This window comes from Nannospalax galili, unplaced genomic scaffold (assembly GCF_000622305.1).
Source record: "Nannospalax galili isolate Female #2095 unplaced genomic scaffold, S.galili_v1.0 scaffold389, whole genome shotgun sequence".
Taxonomy (NCBI): domain Eukaryota; kingdom Metazoa; phylum Chordata; class Mammalia; order Rodentia; family Spalacidae; genus Nannospalax; species Nannospalax galili.
Genome location: NW_008360310.1, coordinates 3,064,160 through 3,077,011, shown reverse-complemented (window position 1 = coordinate 3,077,011; position 12,852 = coordinate 3,064,160). Strand labels below are relative to the sequence as shown.

General features: G+C 52.3%; 3 protein-coding genes across 8 annotated transcripts; 2 read left to right on the top strand and 1 right to left on the bottom strand.

Moving 5' to 3' along the window:
• The first annotated feature begins 1,474 nt into the window (after positions 1-1,474).
• On the top strand, positions 1,475-4,659 carry Ino80b (INO80 complex subunit B). 2 transcript variants are annotated; one of them, XM_008824749.3, is made up of 5 exons: positions 1,475-1,643; positions 1,862-2,054; positions 2,258-2,376; positions 2,534-2,703; positions 3,998-4,659. In XM_008824749.3, exons 1-5 carry the CDS (start codon positions 1,535-1,537, stop codon positions 4,580-4,582), a joined length of 1,176 nt encoding a protein of 391 aa, XP_008822971.1. In that variant the 5' UTR covers positions 1,475-1,534; the 3' UTR covers positions 4,583-4,659. The 2 variants fall into 2 exon arrangements, with proteins under 2 accessions (XP_008822971.1, XP_008822972.1); XM_008824750.3 differs by having other exon boundaries at positions 1,476-1,643; positions 4,041-4,656.
• Positions 4,660-4,806: 147 nt separating this feature from the next.
• Wbp1 (WW domain binding protein 1) lies at positions 4,807-7,492 on the top strand. Of its 5 annotated transcripts, XM_008824751.3 has the most exons (6): positions 5,222-5,357; positions 5,684-5,804; positions 6,164-6,204; positions 6,286-6,388; positions 6,472-6,648; positions 6,817-7,491. In XM_008824751.3, the coding sequence occupies exons 1-6, from the start codon at positions 5,289-5,291 to the stop codon at positions 7,275-7,277; spliced, it is 972 nt and encodes a 323-aa protein (XP_008822973.1). In that variant the 5' UTR covers positions 5,222-5,288; the 3' UTR covers positions 7,278-7,491. The 5 variants fall into 5 exon arrangements, with proteins under 5 accessions (XP_008822975.1, XP_017651515.1, XP_008822976.1 ...); XM_008824753.3 differs by lacking the exon at positions 6,164-6,204 and having other exon boundaries at positions 4,807-5,357; positions 5,684-5,785; positions 6,817-7,492; XM_029559428.1 differs by lacking the exon at positions 5,222-5,357 and having other exon boundaries at positions 5,687-5,785.
• A 176-nt stretch (positions 7,493-7,668) lies between these two features.
• On the bottom strand, positions 7,669-11,709 carry Mogs (mannosyl-oligosaccharide glucosidase). The gene is given in 5 exon segments (XM_008824747.3): positions 7,669-9,586; positions 10,208-10,404; positions 10,841-11,070; positions 11,229-11,477; positions 11,480-11,709. Coding segments are annotated over 5 exon segments (2,502 nt in total). The 5' UTR covers positions 11,574-11,709; the 3' UTR covers positions 7,669-7,854.
• Between the last annotated feature and the right edge of the window lie 1,143 nt (positions 11,710-12,852).

Here is a 12,852-nt window from a genome sequence, read left to right as displayed (position 1 = left end):
TTTTGAGGCAGGGTTTCCCTGTAGCCCCAGCTGTCCTGGATTCACCATGGAGACCAGGCTGGCCTCGAACTCACAGAGATCCACCCGCCTCTGCCTCCCAAGTGCTGGGATTAAAGGCGTGCACCACCCGCCCGGCAGTATGCACATATTTTACACAATATTTAAAGGAGAAAAAAGGGTATTTTATGACATGTCAGCAAGGCTTGCTTACTAATGCCTATAATCCTAGCACTTGAAAGGCTGAGGGAAAAGGATCATGGATTTGACACTCATGTCTGGGTTACATAGGGAGTACCAGGCAAAACTGAGCTACATAGTGAGACTCTGCCTCAAAAAAAAAAAAAAAAGTATCCAAGGGCTGGAGAGATGACTCAGTTCCAAAGGATGTGTCCCACTCTTGACTGGCCTCTGCAGGTGCCCATGTACATGTGGTACACATATAGACAAACAAGCACACACATATACATATAATAAAATTTTAAAATGTAAAATGTCTCTCTCTACCCTTGTTTCCCATTACCCCCATCAGCAATTGCTCTCACTAGTTTCTTAAGTAATCTTCTGTGCCCCATTTCTTTTATTAGCTCAGTAACTCCACACTGTAGGGATATACCAAATTTATTTTGATGTTTCAGTAGAGAGATACCTAGATTGTTTCCAGTGCTACTATTCACTGGCATCTAAATTGTGTCAATCTTATAATTTCTCAGCTTTTCTTTTTGGTTTTTGTTGTCGTTTGTTTTGAGACAGGATCTCACTATGTAGTCCTGTCTGGCCTTGAACTGACTATGTAGACCAGGCTAGCCTGGAACTCAGGAGAGTCGCCTGCCTCTGCTTCCCCAGAGCTGAAGTTAAAGGAGTGAACCACCACAAATGGCTTTCGACTTCTCTTAACAAGATAGTGTTTCCAATTGTACAGATGCACCATAATCCATTTGCCTATCAATGAGAATTTGGGCTTGAATGCCATTTACCTTCCTCTTGGGGCACTTGTGCTGCTGATCATTTCTATCATTTTGCTGGTCGCATAGCTTCTTAGGTGTTCAGCTTCTCTAGAACCAAGGCAATGTTTGCATTCTCTTAAGCTAGCATTGTACTTGGTCCCAGAAATTTGATTATTAAGCTTGTGAATACAATTCGTTTGCCCCTTCCAACTTTGAAGCTCAAGTTGGAGCTCAATGTTGGAGCTCAAGTGAGGGAGAGGTATTGTCTGTTGTTTTGAGACAGGGTCTCCCTGTAGCCGCAGCTGGCCTGGAACTCACTATGTAGACCAGGCTGGCCTCGATCTGACAGAGATACACCTGAATGCCGAGTTTAAAGGCGTGCACCACCACGCCTGGCTAGATCGTCTCTTTTTATTAGTGCTGGTATTACGCAACCACACCATGCAAGCCCGGAACTTTTATGTAACAGTGTCCTTGTTTCTCAGGGAGGATTTTGGCAGTAAAGCCTACCACACACAAACATAGTTGCCATGCGCCGGAAGTAACCGGTGATTTTGCTGGCGTCCGTTCTTCCGCAGGGCGGAAAAGGCATGTCTTCTTGTGTCCCGACCATTTCCAGTCCTCTTTCCTTGCAAGACCCCATGAGTAAACTGTGGCGGCGCGGAAGCACCTCTGGGGCTATGGACGCCCCTGAGCCGGGTAAGCGCGGGTCGCTCAACCTTAGGTCTTCTTGGAAAAGAGTCCCTTTTATCTTCCCGGAGCTTCTACCGCACCTCGCTACAGGTGGGAAGGAGGCAGTGCTGTTGTTATGGTAACAGCTAGTAACGTGGGAAGAGTGGGACTGGGGGGGTGATAGTTTATTCATATCTTCCCCTGCCAGTTTGATAGAACACAGTTGACAGGCTCTCCTTCCGTAGGGGAAGCACTCGAGTTGAGCGTGGCAGGTGCCCACTGCCACGGAGTACACAAGAAGAAACACAAGAAACATAAGAAGAAACACAAAAAGAAGCATCACCAGGAAGAGGAGGCCGGGTCGACACAGCAGGCTCCTGCTAAGCCCCAGCTTAAACTCAAAATCAAGCTGGGTGGGCAGGTTCTGGGCACCAAGAGGTGAGGCTAAGAGAGTATTTTCCTTGGGAAAATTTAGGAATGGGAGTTAAAATTGGACGTTGGTGGGACTTCCTAGAAAACAGATGAACATTGACCAGGGCTCAGGCTAAGGTAGCAAAAACCCGAGGGGGTAGGGAAGCCATATATAGTTCAGCAGGACAGAGCCACTTGTTCACTTTGATAGTAGTGTTGCCTCTCTGCAGTGTTCCTACCTTCACTGTGATCCCTGAGGGCCCTCGATCACCCTCTCCCCTGATGGTTGTGGATAATGAAGAGGAACCTATGGAAGGAGTGCCCCTGGAGCAGTATAGAGCCTGGCTGGGTGAGAAAGACTTTGGAGGGAAACTGGGTTTCTCATTTACACCTGTTAAAAGGGAGTTGGCTCTGAAATGTGTGAAAATTTTGAATGGTCCAGTACTTCCTTTGCCAAATTAAGATTCCCCATCTCAACAATTTCTCTCTCCAACTTTCCTATCCAGATGAAGACAGCAATCTGTCCCCCTCCCCACTCCGGGACCTGCCAGGTGATTTGGGGGGCCAGGAGGAAGAGGAGGAACAGAGGTGGCTAGAGGCCCTGGAGAAGGGGGAGCTAGATGACAATGGAGACCTCAAGAAGGAGATCAATGAGCGGCTGCTTACTGCTCGGCAGGTCGGTTCATTCTTATTCATTCATCAAATATGTTATCTCCAACTTGCCATTCCCCAAACACTTTGCGAGACAGTGGGGATATCCATGGGAGAGAAAAGATAACATTTCTGTTCTCATGGTACAGACTGGGGGATGGTAATTAAGTAAATAACTTCAAAAAACTACAGAAAATAGAAATGATGGTAGGGTAGTTGAATGCTTCTTTGAAGAGATAATATTTCCAATATCAGAGGAACTTTTTAGGCAAAGAGGCCAGCAGACATAAAGCCCATAGGTACAAAGATCAGAAGACTAGATAGAACATGCCAAGCAGGATAAAAGAAAAAAACAATGTGGCTAAGCCACTGATGGGTTATATGCAGAGGCAACATAGCTGACTTACATTTCAGTAATTACTTTGGTCACTGTGTGGGGACATGGGAGATAGAGATGGCTCAGTTGTTAAGAGCACTTGCTGCTCTTGCAGAAGCCAGGTTTGTTTCCCAGCACCCATATGGCAGCTAGCAACTGTCCATAGCTCCAGTTCTAGGGGAATTCAGTGCCCTCTTCTGGCCTCTGTGGGCACTACAGGACATGCACGCACATGCACACAGGCAAAACACTCACAAATAAAATAAAAATAATATTTTTAAAAAGGGAGCTTGAGAGATGACTCAGCAGTTAAGAGCAGCGGCTGGCTATTCTCCCAAAGGACCAGGGTTCAGTTCCCACCACTTACATGGTGGCTAAGAACCTTCTGTAACTCCAATTCCAAATGATCTGATGGCCTCTTCTGGTTTCTGTGGGCACTACAGGACATGGACTCATACATGCAAAACATTCATAAAATACAAAATAAAATTTACAAAAAAAAAGTAGAACTAGGAAACTGTTGATGAATGGGTGTGGTGATGCACATCTGTAATGGCAGAGACTTGAGAGGCAGGAGGATGGCTGCGTGTTCCAGACCAGCCAGGACTAATAAACAGTCTTGTGTCAGGTAATAAAATAAAAAGATAAAGTGAGGAGGTGGTTTGAGCCAAGAAATCACAGGAATGCTGGATATGTTTTGGAAGTAGTTACCTGATAGGAGATGGCTAAAGAAAAAGGAATCCAGGGTAATTGAATTTTGGGCTTGAGCCCAAACCCAACTGATGTTGTCTACTGACGATGACCCTTGAGGGTCAAGGAGTCCTGGGAGGAGACGATATTAAGGGCCCCAGAAATGTGTGCTGATTAATCCGATCCTTATGCTGAAGCCTGTGATTCAGATCCCTCTGGTAAGACCCTGCTTTCCTTGTACCCCCTGGACTAGGAGACCTCGCCACTCGACACCGCCCTTCCCTTTCTTTCCCCAGCGCGCTCTGCTGCAGAAGGCTCGCAGTCAGCCCTCCCAGATACTGCCTCTGCCAGCGGCCGGAGGTTGCCAGGCCCCCGCCCTAACCGAAGAAATGCTGCTGAAGCGCGAGGAGCGGGCGCGCAAGCGGCGGCTGCAGGCGGCGCGGCGGGCGGAGGAACACAAGAACCAGACGATCGAGCGCCTCACCAAGACGGCTGCGCCCAGCGGGCGCGGAGGACGCGGGGCCGCGCGGGGCGAGCGGCGCGGAGGGCGGGCGGCGGCCCCAGCCCCGGCCCCAATGGTGCGCTACAGCAGCGGAGCGCAGGGCTCCACCTTGTCCTTCCCACCCGGCGTCCCCGCACCCGCGGCAGTTTCGCAGCGGTCCGCCCAGTCCGGCCCTCAGCGCTGCTCGGTGCCTGGCTGCCCCCACCCACGCCGCTACGCCTGTTCCCGCACCGGCCAGGCACTCTGCAGCCTCCAGTGCTACCGCATCAACCTACAGATGCGGCTGGGGGGACCCGAGGGCCCGGGGTCCCCCCTCCTGGCTACCTAAGCCCCTAGCGAGCCGGGACTCTCCACCTTCTCTCATGCCGGGTTTTCAGTGTCTTCCTCGCCCTATTAAATTTCATCCGGTGTCTCGCGGCTTGTACGGAATTGGGGGAGTGGGATATGGGCAGGCCGGTACCCGGTGCACAAAGCCCGCCCAACCTAGGGCTTAGAATTAATCCTGCCAACATTCTCGGTGGGTCTGCAGTACTGAGTCGGAACCGGCCCCCACATCCCGGATTATCAACGGTGCTCCAGCATCTGGCGTCATCCGGAAAATATGGGTCCAGCCAATCAGCGGGAACTTTGCTCTTCAGGAAGGCCGTTCATTGGTTGATAAGTCAAAGCGTGTTCTGTTGTCGGTATTGGCTATTGTCGCTGTCAGTCAGGGCCGCTGTCGAACCTTCCCCCATTCTTTGTCTGTGCAAGCCCTTGTTGTCTGGAGGAGCCCCGGAGCTGGAGCCGTGGATTGGTCAGAGGGCAAAACCTACTGGACACTCTTATTGGTCCGTCTGTCAGTGGGCGATGCTGATTGGTTGGACTGAGTAACCGAGTCCTAGTTGGCGGATCTCTCCCCGGATGGAAGCTCCGGCAGCGGAATGATGGTGGCAGCAGTGAAGATGGGCCGGGCAGGGACCATGGCGGTGGCGGCAGAGGTGGCAGGGGTGGGGCAGCTGGCGGTGGAGGAGGCTGTGGCCTTCAGGGGGTTGTAGGTGGAGGCATGGCACGGGCCAGCAGCGGGAACGGGAGCGAAGAGGCCTGGGGGGCACTTCGGGCACCGCCACACCAGGTATACCAGTAGCTCCTAAAGCCTATCACGACAGCCATTTATTTCTTTCCCCTTTCCTGTCCCTTCCTGTTGGGAGGTGGGGGAAGAACTCACGGAATCAGATGTACTATGAAGTTCCTAAAGATGACACTTCTACTCTTTGTCTAAACTTTGTTACGTAGACGCAGTAGACTTAACCTGCAGCCTGTTAGACCCTATCCCAAGGCTGCAGTGTAAGTTTGCGGTGGCTCTCCAGTGACCAGAGCCATAGTGAGGACACAGGGAAGCTCCCTCTGTCTTGTAGCAGTTATTTGTGATGTTTTTCTATGTGCCTATTGTCACAACAGAGTCCGGCAGCGTCTTCTCTTGAGGGAGCAATTTGGAGAAGAGCTGGAACCCAGACTCGCGCCCTGGATGCCATCCTTTATCATCCACAGCAATCCCATCTGGTTGGGAGCACTGCTCTGGGTCTCAAACTGCCCCTCCTCTATCCCAGGGAGCCTGAGACCCAGGGGTGGAAAGATCCTTCTTGGGGGTTGTGGGAGGCAGACCTTCGGAGGGTTGGGGGATGATAAAAGCATTTTAGCTTTGAAAGTGGCTTTAAATTCCTACCCATTGTCTGACCTCAGATGGTGTTCTGTTTCACCCAAAACACTTTCTTAGTGAAATCTATCCTGGGGGCCAGGCTTGAATGAGAGGTCTTGGGCTTAAAGAGCTGAAATTGTCCTCTTTGTATGTCTACACTTTTGTGTTTGTTTTCTACACTTTCTTGGAATTCCAAATCCTCCATACTGACAGCCCTACATGTATTTAAACATTTCTCTCAGCATCTTCTATCCCATCTTTCCAGGCTGAGATGGCTCACAAGGTGGGACTATGTGTGTTCAGGAAGTGGGGGTGGGTAGGGCATTTGGCTAGAATCCTTACTAAATGCCTCCTTGCCCCCCAGCTTCAAGAGCTGTGCCCAGGAGTGAACAATCAGCCCTACCTCTGTGAGAGTGGTCACTGCTGCGGAGAGACTGGCTGCTGCACTTACTACTATGAGCTCTGGTGTGAGTCTCCAGAAGGAATCAATCTCAGATCCTCTGCCCACCTTCAGAATTCAGCTGAAATATATTCTCCTTGCCTCCTACAGGGTTCTGGCTGCTCTGGACTGTCCTCATTCTCTTTAGCTGCTGTTGTGCCTTCCGCCACCGAAGAGCTAAACTGCGACTGCAACAACAACAGCGGCAGCGTGAGATCAACTTGTTGGCTTACCATGGGGCATGCCATGGGGCTGGCCCTGTCCCTACCAGTTCACTGCTTGACCTTCGTGAGTGACTTGAAGCTCTGGGTGCAGTAACAGTGACCCTTCCCAAACTAGGACACTGAATCACCCCACATTCCCACTGGCTGACATTTCAAAGCACCCTGTTCCCTGAAGATCATTTCTCTATTCCTGGTTGCCTTCAACTGGGTTGCCTTGTTCTCTCCCCTGCAGGCCTCCTCAACGCCTTCAAACCTCCAGCATATGAGGATGTGGTTCATCGCCCTGGCACACCGCCACCTCCTTACGTTATGGCCCCAGGTCACCCCCTGACTGCATCCAGTGAATGCACCTGCTGTTCCTCTGCATCCAGCTGCCCTGCCCACTGTGAGGGGACAAATGTGGAAGGTGTTTCCGCCGACCAGAGCAGCTCTCCTCATCAGGAGGGTGAACCCAGGGCAAGGTTGAGCCCAGTCCACACCCCTCCCTCCTGCCGCTATCGTCGTCTGACTGGTGATTCAGGTATTGAGCTCTGTCCTTGTCCTGACTCCAGTGAAGGCGAACCAGTCAAGGAGATGAGGGCTGGTACTACCCAACCACATCTGGAGGACCATTCCCTTTATACATTGCCCTCAGATCCCATGTCCCAGGTCTCTCCCCAGGGGCTGGCTTCCAGTTCCAGGCACATCCCATGAGTAGTTTTAGGAAGGACACTGGGCTACTTACCCACCAGCAACAGCCCTGGTCCCAACTCCAATCCTCCATTTGGGCCCATTCCTACCCTCCTAGAATCTGTCTAAAAAGGCTGGAGTCCTGAAGAAAGGGGCAGTACCAGGAACTGTGCTAGCTTTACTCACTCCCAAGACATACACAGGAGCCTTTAATCTCATTAAAGAGATGTGAACCAGCTGCTTGTGATTTGAGGTGAATTTGGGTAGACTAGACCAACTCCCTGCATGGTCCTTAACTGCACTGGATTTGAAGGAGGCATGCAGTAGCTTGCTTGCATCACCTTCCTGAGGACAGCAAGTAACCTTGAGGCCTAAACTGAACTGGGACTTCTTGGGTAGACAAAACTGCCCAAAGTAAGTTTACTTATATTTCTTCCATTTTATTTAGAAAAAAATAGACTCTTGAGTTCACATTCACCCCAGGACTGTGTGGGATAACAGGAAACACCTGAGATAACTTTAGCAAGATGTATGGAACCAGAAATCAAAGACCTCTCCAGATTCCAAGTCACATAAATAGTCTTGCCTTCCTCCTGTCTTTTCAGTAGTCTTCAGCCATGATCAGCAAGACAAGGCTGGTCCAGCCTTGAAAGGGACGGCAGCCCATGCCCCGCCCATCCTGATCACTGTACTGTTCCCACAGAAACCCTGTAGCCTGATACTGCTGCAGAACATTGCTCACTACATTGACACGGAGCTCACGGTAGAGCTTGGCGGCCTGGGCCTGGTGGGGACCTTCCAGGTGTCCATAGTGGTGGAGTGCCCCCAAAGCCAGGTAGTTGATATTCAGCCACACTGCACCCCTCCAGTAGGGAGGATCATGCTCAGAATTTCGCTGTCTATAAAAGGGGCTGGAGGCTGCAAGGGATCGCAATCCAAAGGGGCTCCAGAGATGGCCACTGTCAGCTAGAATGTCCAGCAGGGACCCCAGGCGGGGTGAGCTAGGGTCCAGTAACTGCAGCAGCAAGGGAAAAAGAGTGACATAGCCCAGGGCATCCACATATTGCAGCTGAGGATGGGGCCAGCCTACCACCCGAACAAACCCCTGAGGGGGCCTGGACTTGAGCTGTACAGCTTTTGTGTGGTTCCCAAAGTCTGCAAAGGCCCCCAGTTCTGGGGCCCAATGTAGCTCATCCAGGCTTTCTGGTTCCTCCAGAGAGGCAGCCAGTGGGCCCAGCTCTGCAGCTGCTTCTGCCTCCCCCAGCTGCTCTGCAAGCTGTGACAGCACCCGGGCACCTAGTGCCACCCAGCATCGCAGATCTAGGTGCCGCTCCATTGTAGAAGGGTGTGAGGCCCTGGGATAGTCATCCAGCCCTGAGGGTAGTGTCTTGGGGTTAAGAAGAGTGGGTAAGGCTGGGTCCCTGCCTCGCCAGCGGTAAGATAGTGGCACTGGTCCTGCCTGGCTCTGATAGAGCCAAGAGAACCAAGCGTGCAGTCGGGGAAAGGCCCTGCGGAGGAAGGCTACGTCAGCAGAGTCACCACCTTTGAGCATGTGTAATACTGGCAACAGCAGTGTTGGGGGGTTGGCATGGGCTGCCCGTTGCACCAGGAATTCTGGGGGTACTCGGGCTCGGGCCTCATCCCCCAGAATCTGCTCCCGTCCAATCCAGCCATCAGCATTGAGCAGCCCCAGCCAGTGGCCTAGAGCTTCCCGGGTGAGGTGGGGATCCCACCGCTGGACTACTAGCTGGTGAAAGCCTTCATCCCATAGGAAGCCTCGTGGGAAGAATGACCTGGAAGGTACCCCAGAGAAGAGGGGAACAGGTGGAAAGAGGGCAGGGTCCACCTTCTGCTCAGACCCTTCCACCCCAGTATCTGGCAACACTAAACCCTGTCCATGGAAGTAACCAATCCCACCAAGGAGGCCACTGAGGGCAACCTGACCCAAAGCCTGCTCCCCAAGACTCAGGCCCTTCTCCTTTAGCTGGAAGGTCTTCTCATAGCGCTCTTGAAAGGCTGTGGCATGGCTTTCCAGGGCCTGGGTCAGTTGGTTGCCTGCTAGCTGCCCAGGGGCTTGATTTCTTTCTGCCTGGGCACTGCCAGACTCAAACACAAACTCCACAGAGAAGGGGACTTTCAGTGTCACCTGCTGTATCAAGAACTGTCCTTGCACACTTGGGCCTTTCTCCTCCCACTTCAGAGATCCAGGCAAGCCAAGGTAGCGTTCAGGAGCAACCCCTGGGGGCTGGTGCTGAAACCAGCTGTTTAGACGACTCTTTACCATCTCTGTGAGGAGTGGCAGTCCTGGGTTGGAGGACCAGAGGACGTTGTAGCTTGAAGGCAAGAAGACAAATGGGAAATATTATTCAGGAAGGCAAGAGGGGATTCTAAAGGGAAAGAGGAATGATAACAGAATCAGGAGGGAGGTTTTGCCAGTGCAGCGAACATGGAGACTTGGGGAGGCAAAATAACCAGTGGGAAGAAGGTAGGGTGTGGTGATAGAATCCAGGCTAAATTGGGGCTGAAGAGATGGCTCAGGGGTTAAGAACAATGACTCTTCTTGCAGAGGACCTGGGTTCAGTTCTCAGCACCCACATGGCAGCTACATGGAACCATCCTTAATTCCAGTTCCAGGGGAATCTGAAGCCCTCTTCTGACCGCGGCATTGCATGACACGGATGCACTCACATACATGCAGGCAATACACCCATACACATTAAAAAAAAAAAAAGAAGAGGCCAGGCATGGTTGCGCACGCCTTTAATCCCAGCACTTGGGAGGCAGAGGCAGGTGGATCTCTCTGAGTTCTAGGCCAGCCTGGTCGCCAAAGTGAATCCAGGACATCTGGGGCTACAGGGAGACCCTGTCTCAAAAAGGCCAAAAAAAAAAAAAAAAAAGAATCCAGGCTAAATCAATCCACCCTGCCACCGCCCTGTACTCTTCCCCCCAGTTACCTGCCATGCTTAGGGGCAGCATCTCCTGGACTGGTTGGTGGCAAAAGTGTAAGGCGGAAGTCACCAAGTTCATTGGTATGCCCACTGATGAACTTCAACTGCCCTTTGGCTCCAACCTCTGGAAGTAGAACTTCCTGGCCATCTGTCACCACATAGAAGAACAGGGAGACCAAAGGGAATGAAGAAGTACCTGAGGCCTGGGTGACCAAAGAGAACAATGAAGCATTAGACTGACATTCTTTTAAGAATCAGCCATAGGACGAATTACAAGGGAGAAATAGAGCAAACAGTGCTGAGGGTCACTGAGGGTAAGTAGGGACACCCAGTGGGATGAGTCTTGCACAGGGTTTTCTGGGAGAGGATAGGGCAGTTTTGTGCTAAGTCCTACACTTAGAACTCCATGTGGATTATTTCATTTAATCTTGTGAGTTAGGTGCTGTTACAATCTCTGCTTTACAAACAAGGAAATCAAGACTTGGAGGTTGTAGGCAGATATAGACTATTGTTTACGGCAGGAGGCAGCCAGGCCAGTTGCCTGGCTCTTAATTGCGGCTGCATACTGCATTTGCTGGCTGCAAGGGAAGGATGGGAGAGTCAGTCTAGACTGAGGAAAGGGGATCCTGAGGCCCTGACCTGAGACTCTACGGTCACTCTCCAGCTCCACTCCCCTCCATGTTGTCCCCCAGGCCTCTTGACGAACTCAGTGGTGAGCCTTAAAGTCCCATCCTTGATGTGTTGCCGCCCGAAGGAGAGGCCGTCGTGGAATTCCCAGCCATAGGGACCCACGCCGTCCCCCTGCTCACACGTGTGCCTGAGCTTGGGAGGGGTCCCTGGGGTGGCGCCCTGCTGCGCCCACATCAATCCTGGGGGGTAGAATGGCCACGTAAGTCAACGAGATCGCTGTCCCTCTGGGTCTCTGAGGGCTTTAGGGTCTATCCACTCCTACCCTCCCTCGCTCTGGCAGGAAGCTGGGGAACCCTATAGGGTCCACCCTGCCTACCGCCCGCCCCAGGCCCGTTACCAGTTACGAGCGGCTTTGGGCTGCGAGTCTTCATGCCGAAGTAGACATGGGGGCGGTAGGTGCCCCAAAAGAGCTCCGGGGACACGGCGGGGCTGGAGGAGTCGGGGGGCAGCGCGGGGGGCGCGGGGTGCAGCGTGAGCGCGCGGCGCGCACGGAGCCACTCCAGCGCCCAGCGCCCAGACAGGCCCAGGGCGAGGGCCAGGACTACGACCGCGAACGCCGCGCCGCCCGCAGAGCCCCGCGCCCCTTGCCCCTGCCGTCCCGCCGCCCGGGGCCACGAGCCCGCTCCACCGGCCGCGTCCCCTCTGCGGGCGCCGGGCGCCGCCGCCGCTCGCCTCGAGCCATCTTAGCCCCGGGCGGAGAGGCAGCCGAGCCCGGACCTGCCTAACCGCTGGAATCGCAGCCGGCTACCACCGTCCACTCAATTGAGCCTGCAGCCCGCGCCTCACTCTGCGCCCGCCTCGGTCCGGAAGCCCCGCCCTGCCACGTCAGGTCAAGTCCCAGAACCCGGAAGTGCTGTCTGGCGCGACCCAGTCCTCGGGCACCCGCTTCAGAGTTCCCAGACCTGTAAAACAATCTCACTTTAAACTTCTTCCGTTTTGTTATTTTCTTTAAATAATGACCATGGGCTGGAGAAATGGTTAAGAGGGTAAAGCAATGGTCACCAAGCCTGACAACTTGAATTCGATCCCCAGGACCCATATGGTGGGAGACAACCAACTCCTGAAAGCTGTACTCTTGACTTTCACATGCGTTACACTCACACCCTCGTACACTCACCCTCTGATCTCAGGCGTGCCGTGACACGAGAATACACGAATACATAAATAAAATGTTAAAAATCCCTGGGCGCGGTGACTCACTTTTTTTTTCCCAGCACTGAGGCATAAATCTCCGAGTTCGAGGCTTGCTGGTCTACATAGCAAGTTCCATACCAATTAGGGCTACATAGTGAGACTCCTCTCAAAAAATAAAATGATCATACTATAGCCAGGAGGGTGAGAGTTTGTCCAGATTGTTCTGTCCTGGAACTTGCTACCTAAAGCCAGGTTGGTTGTTTTGAGATAAGGTCTGTACATAGTCCAAGCAGTCCTCCACAATATCCTCCTGCCTCAACCTCCAGAATGTATGGAGCCTGGCTCTAATGTGCTATTTTACATATTACTGCCCAGTTCCAATCTGGTAACCGAAAACCACAGTCTAGGAAATAACAAATAATTGGGTCCAGACTGCAGATCTGGAAAATGGCCAAGAACTCAAGTGCATCTGAATTAAACTAGATGGCTACCCAGACCCTCCTGTACCTTCTTTCCTCCTGGAGAGCGGACCGGTGAGGAAGACTGGAATCTGTTTCTTTAAGCAACTGTGTGACTTCAGACAACTATCTCTAACTCAGCCTTAAATATATTTTTGGAGACAAGGTCTGTATCCCAGGTTGGTCTCAAACTTGCTATGCAACCAATGATGACCTTGAACTTCTGATCCTCCTGCTTCTACCTCGTCAGTGTTGAGATTACAGGTGTGTGCTCTTACCAGTATATTTGGTGCTGAGGGTCAAACCTGGAGCTTCATGCATGTTAGCCAGGCACTTTACTGACAGAGCTATTGCTCCACCCTTTTTTCA

Excerpts from the sequence above, each read along its gene's own strand:
- Wbp1 (XM_008824751.3), top strand. The coding sequence starts at position 5,289 with ATGGCACGGGCCAGCAGCGGGAACGGGAGCGAAGAGGCCTGGGGGGCA. Across the intron at positions 6,205-6,285 it reads AGGCTGAGATGGCTCACAAG|CTTCAAGAGCTGTGCCCAGG; the intron begins GTGGGACTATGT and ends CTTGCCCCCCAG. Across the intron at positions 6,389-6,471 it reads TTACTACTATGAGCTCTGGT|GGTTCTGGCTGCTCTGGACT; the intron begins GTGAGTCTCCAG and ends TGCCTCCTACAG.
- Ino80b (XM_008824749.3), top strand. The coding sequence starts at position 1,535 with ATGTCTTCTTGTGTCCCGACCATTTCCAGTCCTCTTTCCTTGCAAGAC. Across the intron at positions 2,055-2,257 it reads CAGGTTCTGGGCACCAAGAG|TGTTCCTACCTTCACTGTGA; the intron begins GTGAGGCTAAGA and ends GCCTCTCTGCAG. Across the intron at positions 2,704-3,997 it reads GGCTGCTTACTGCTCGGCAG|GAGACCTCGCCACTCGACAC; the intron begins GTCGGTTCATTC and ends CCCCTGGACTAG.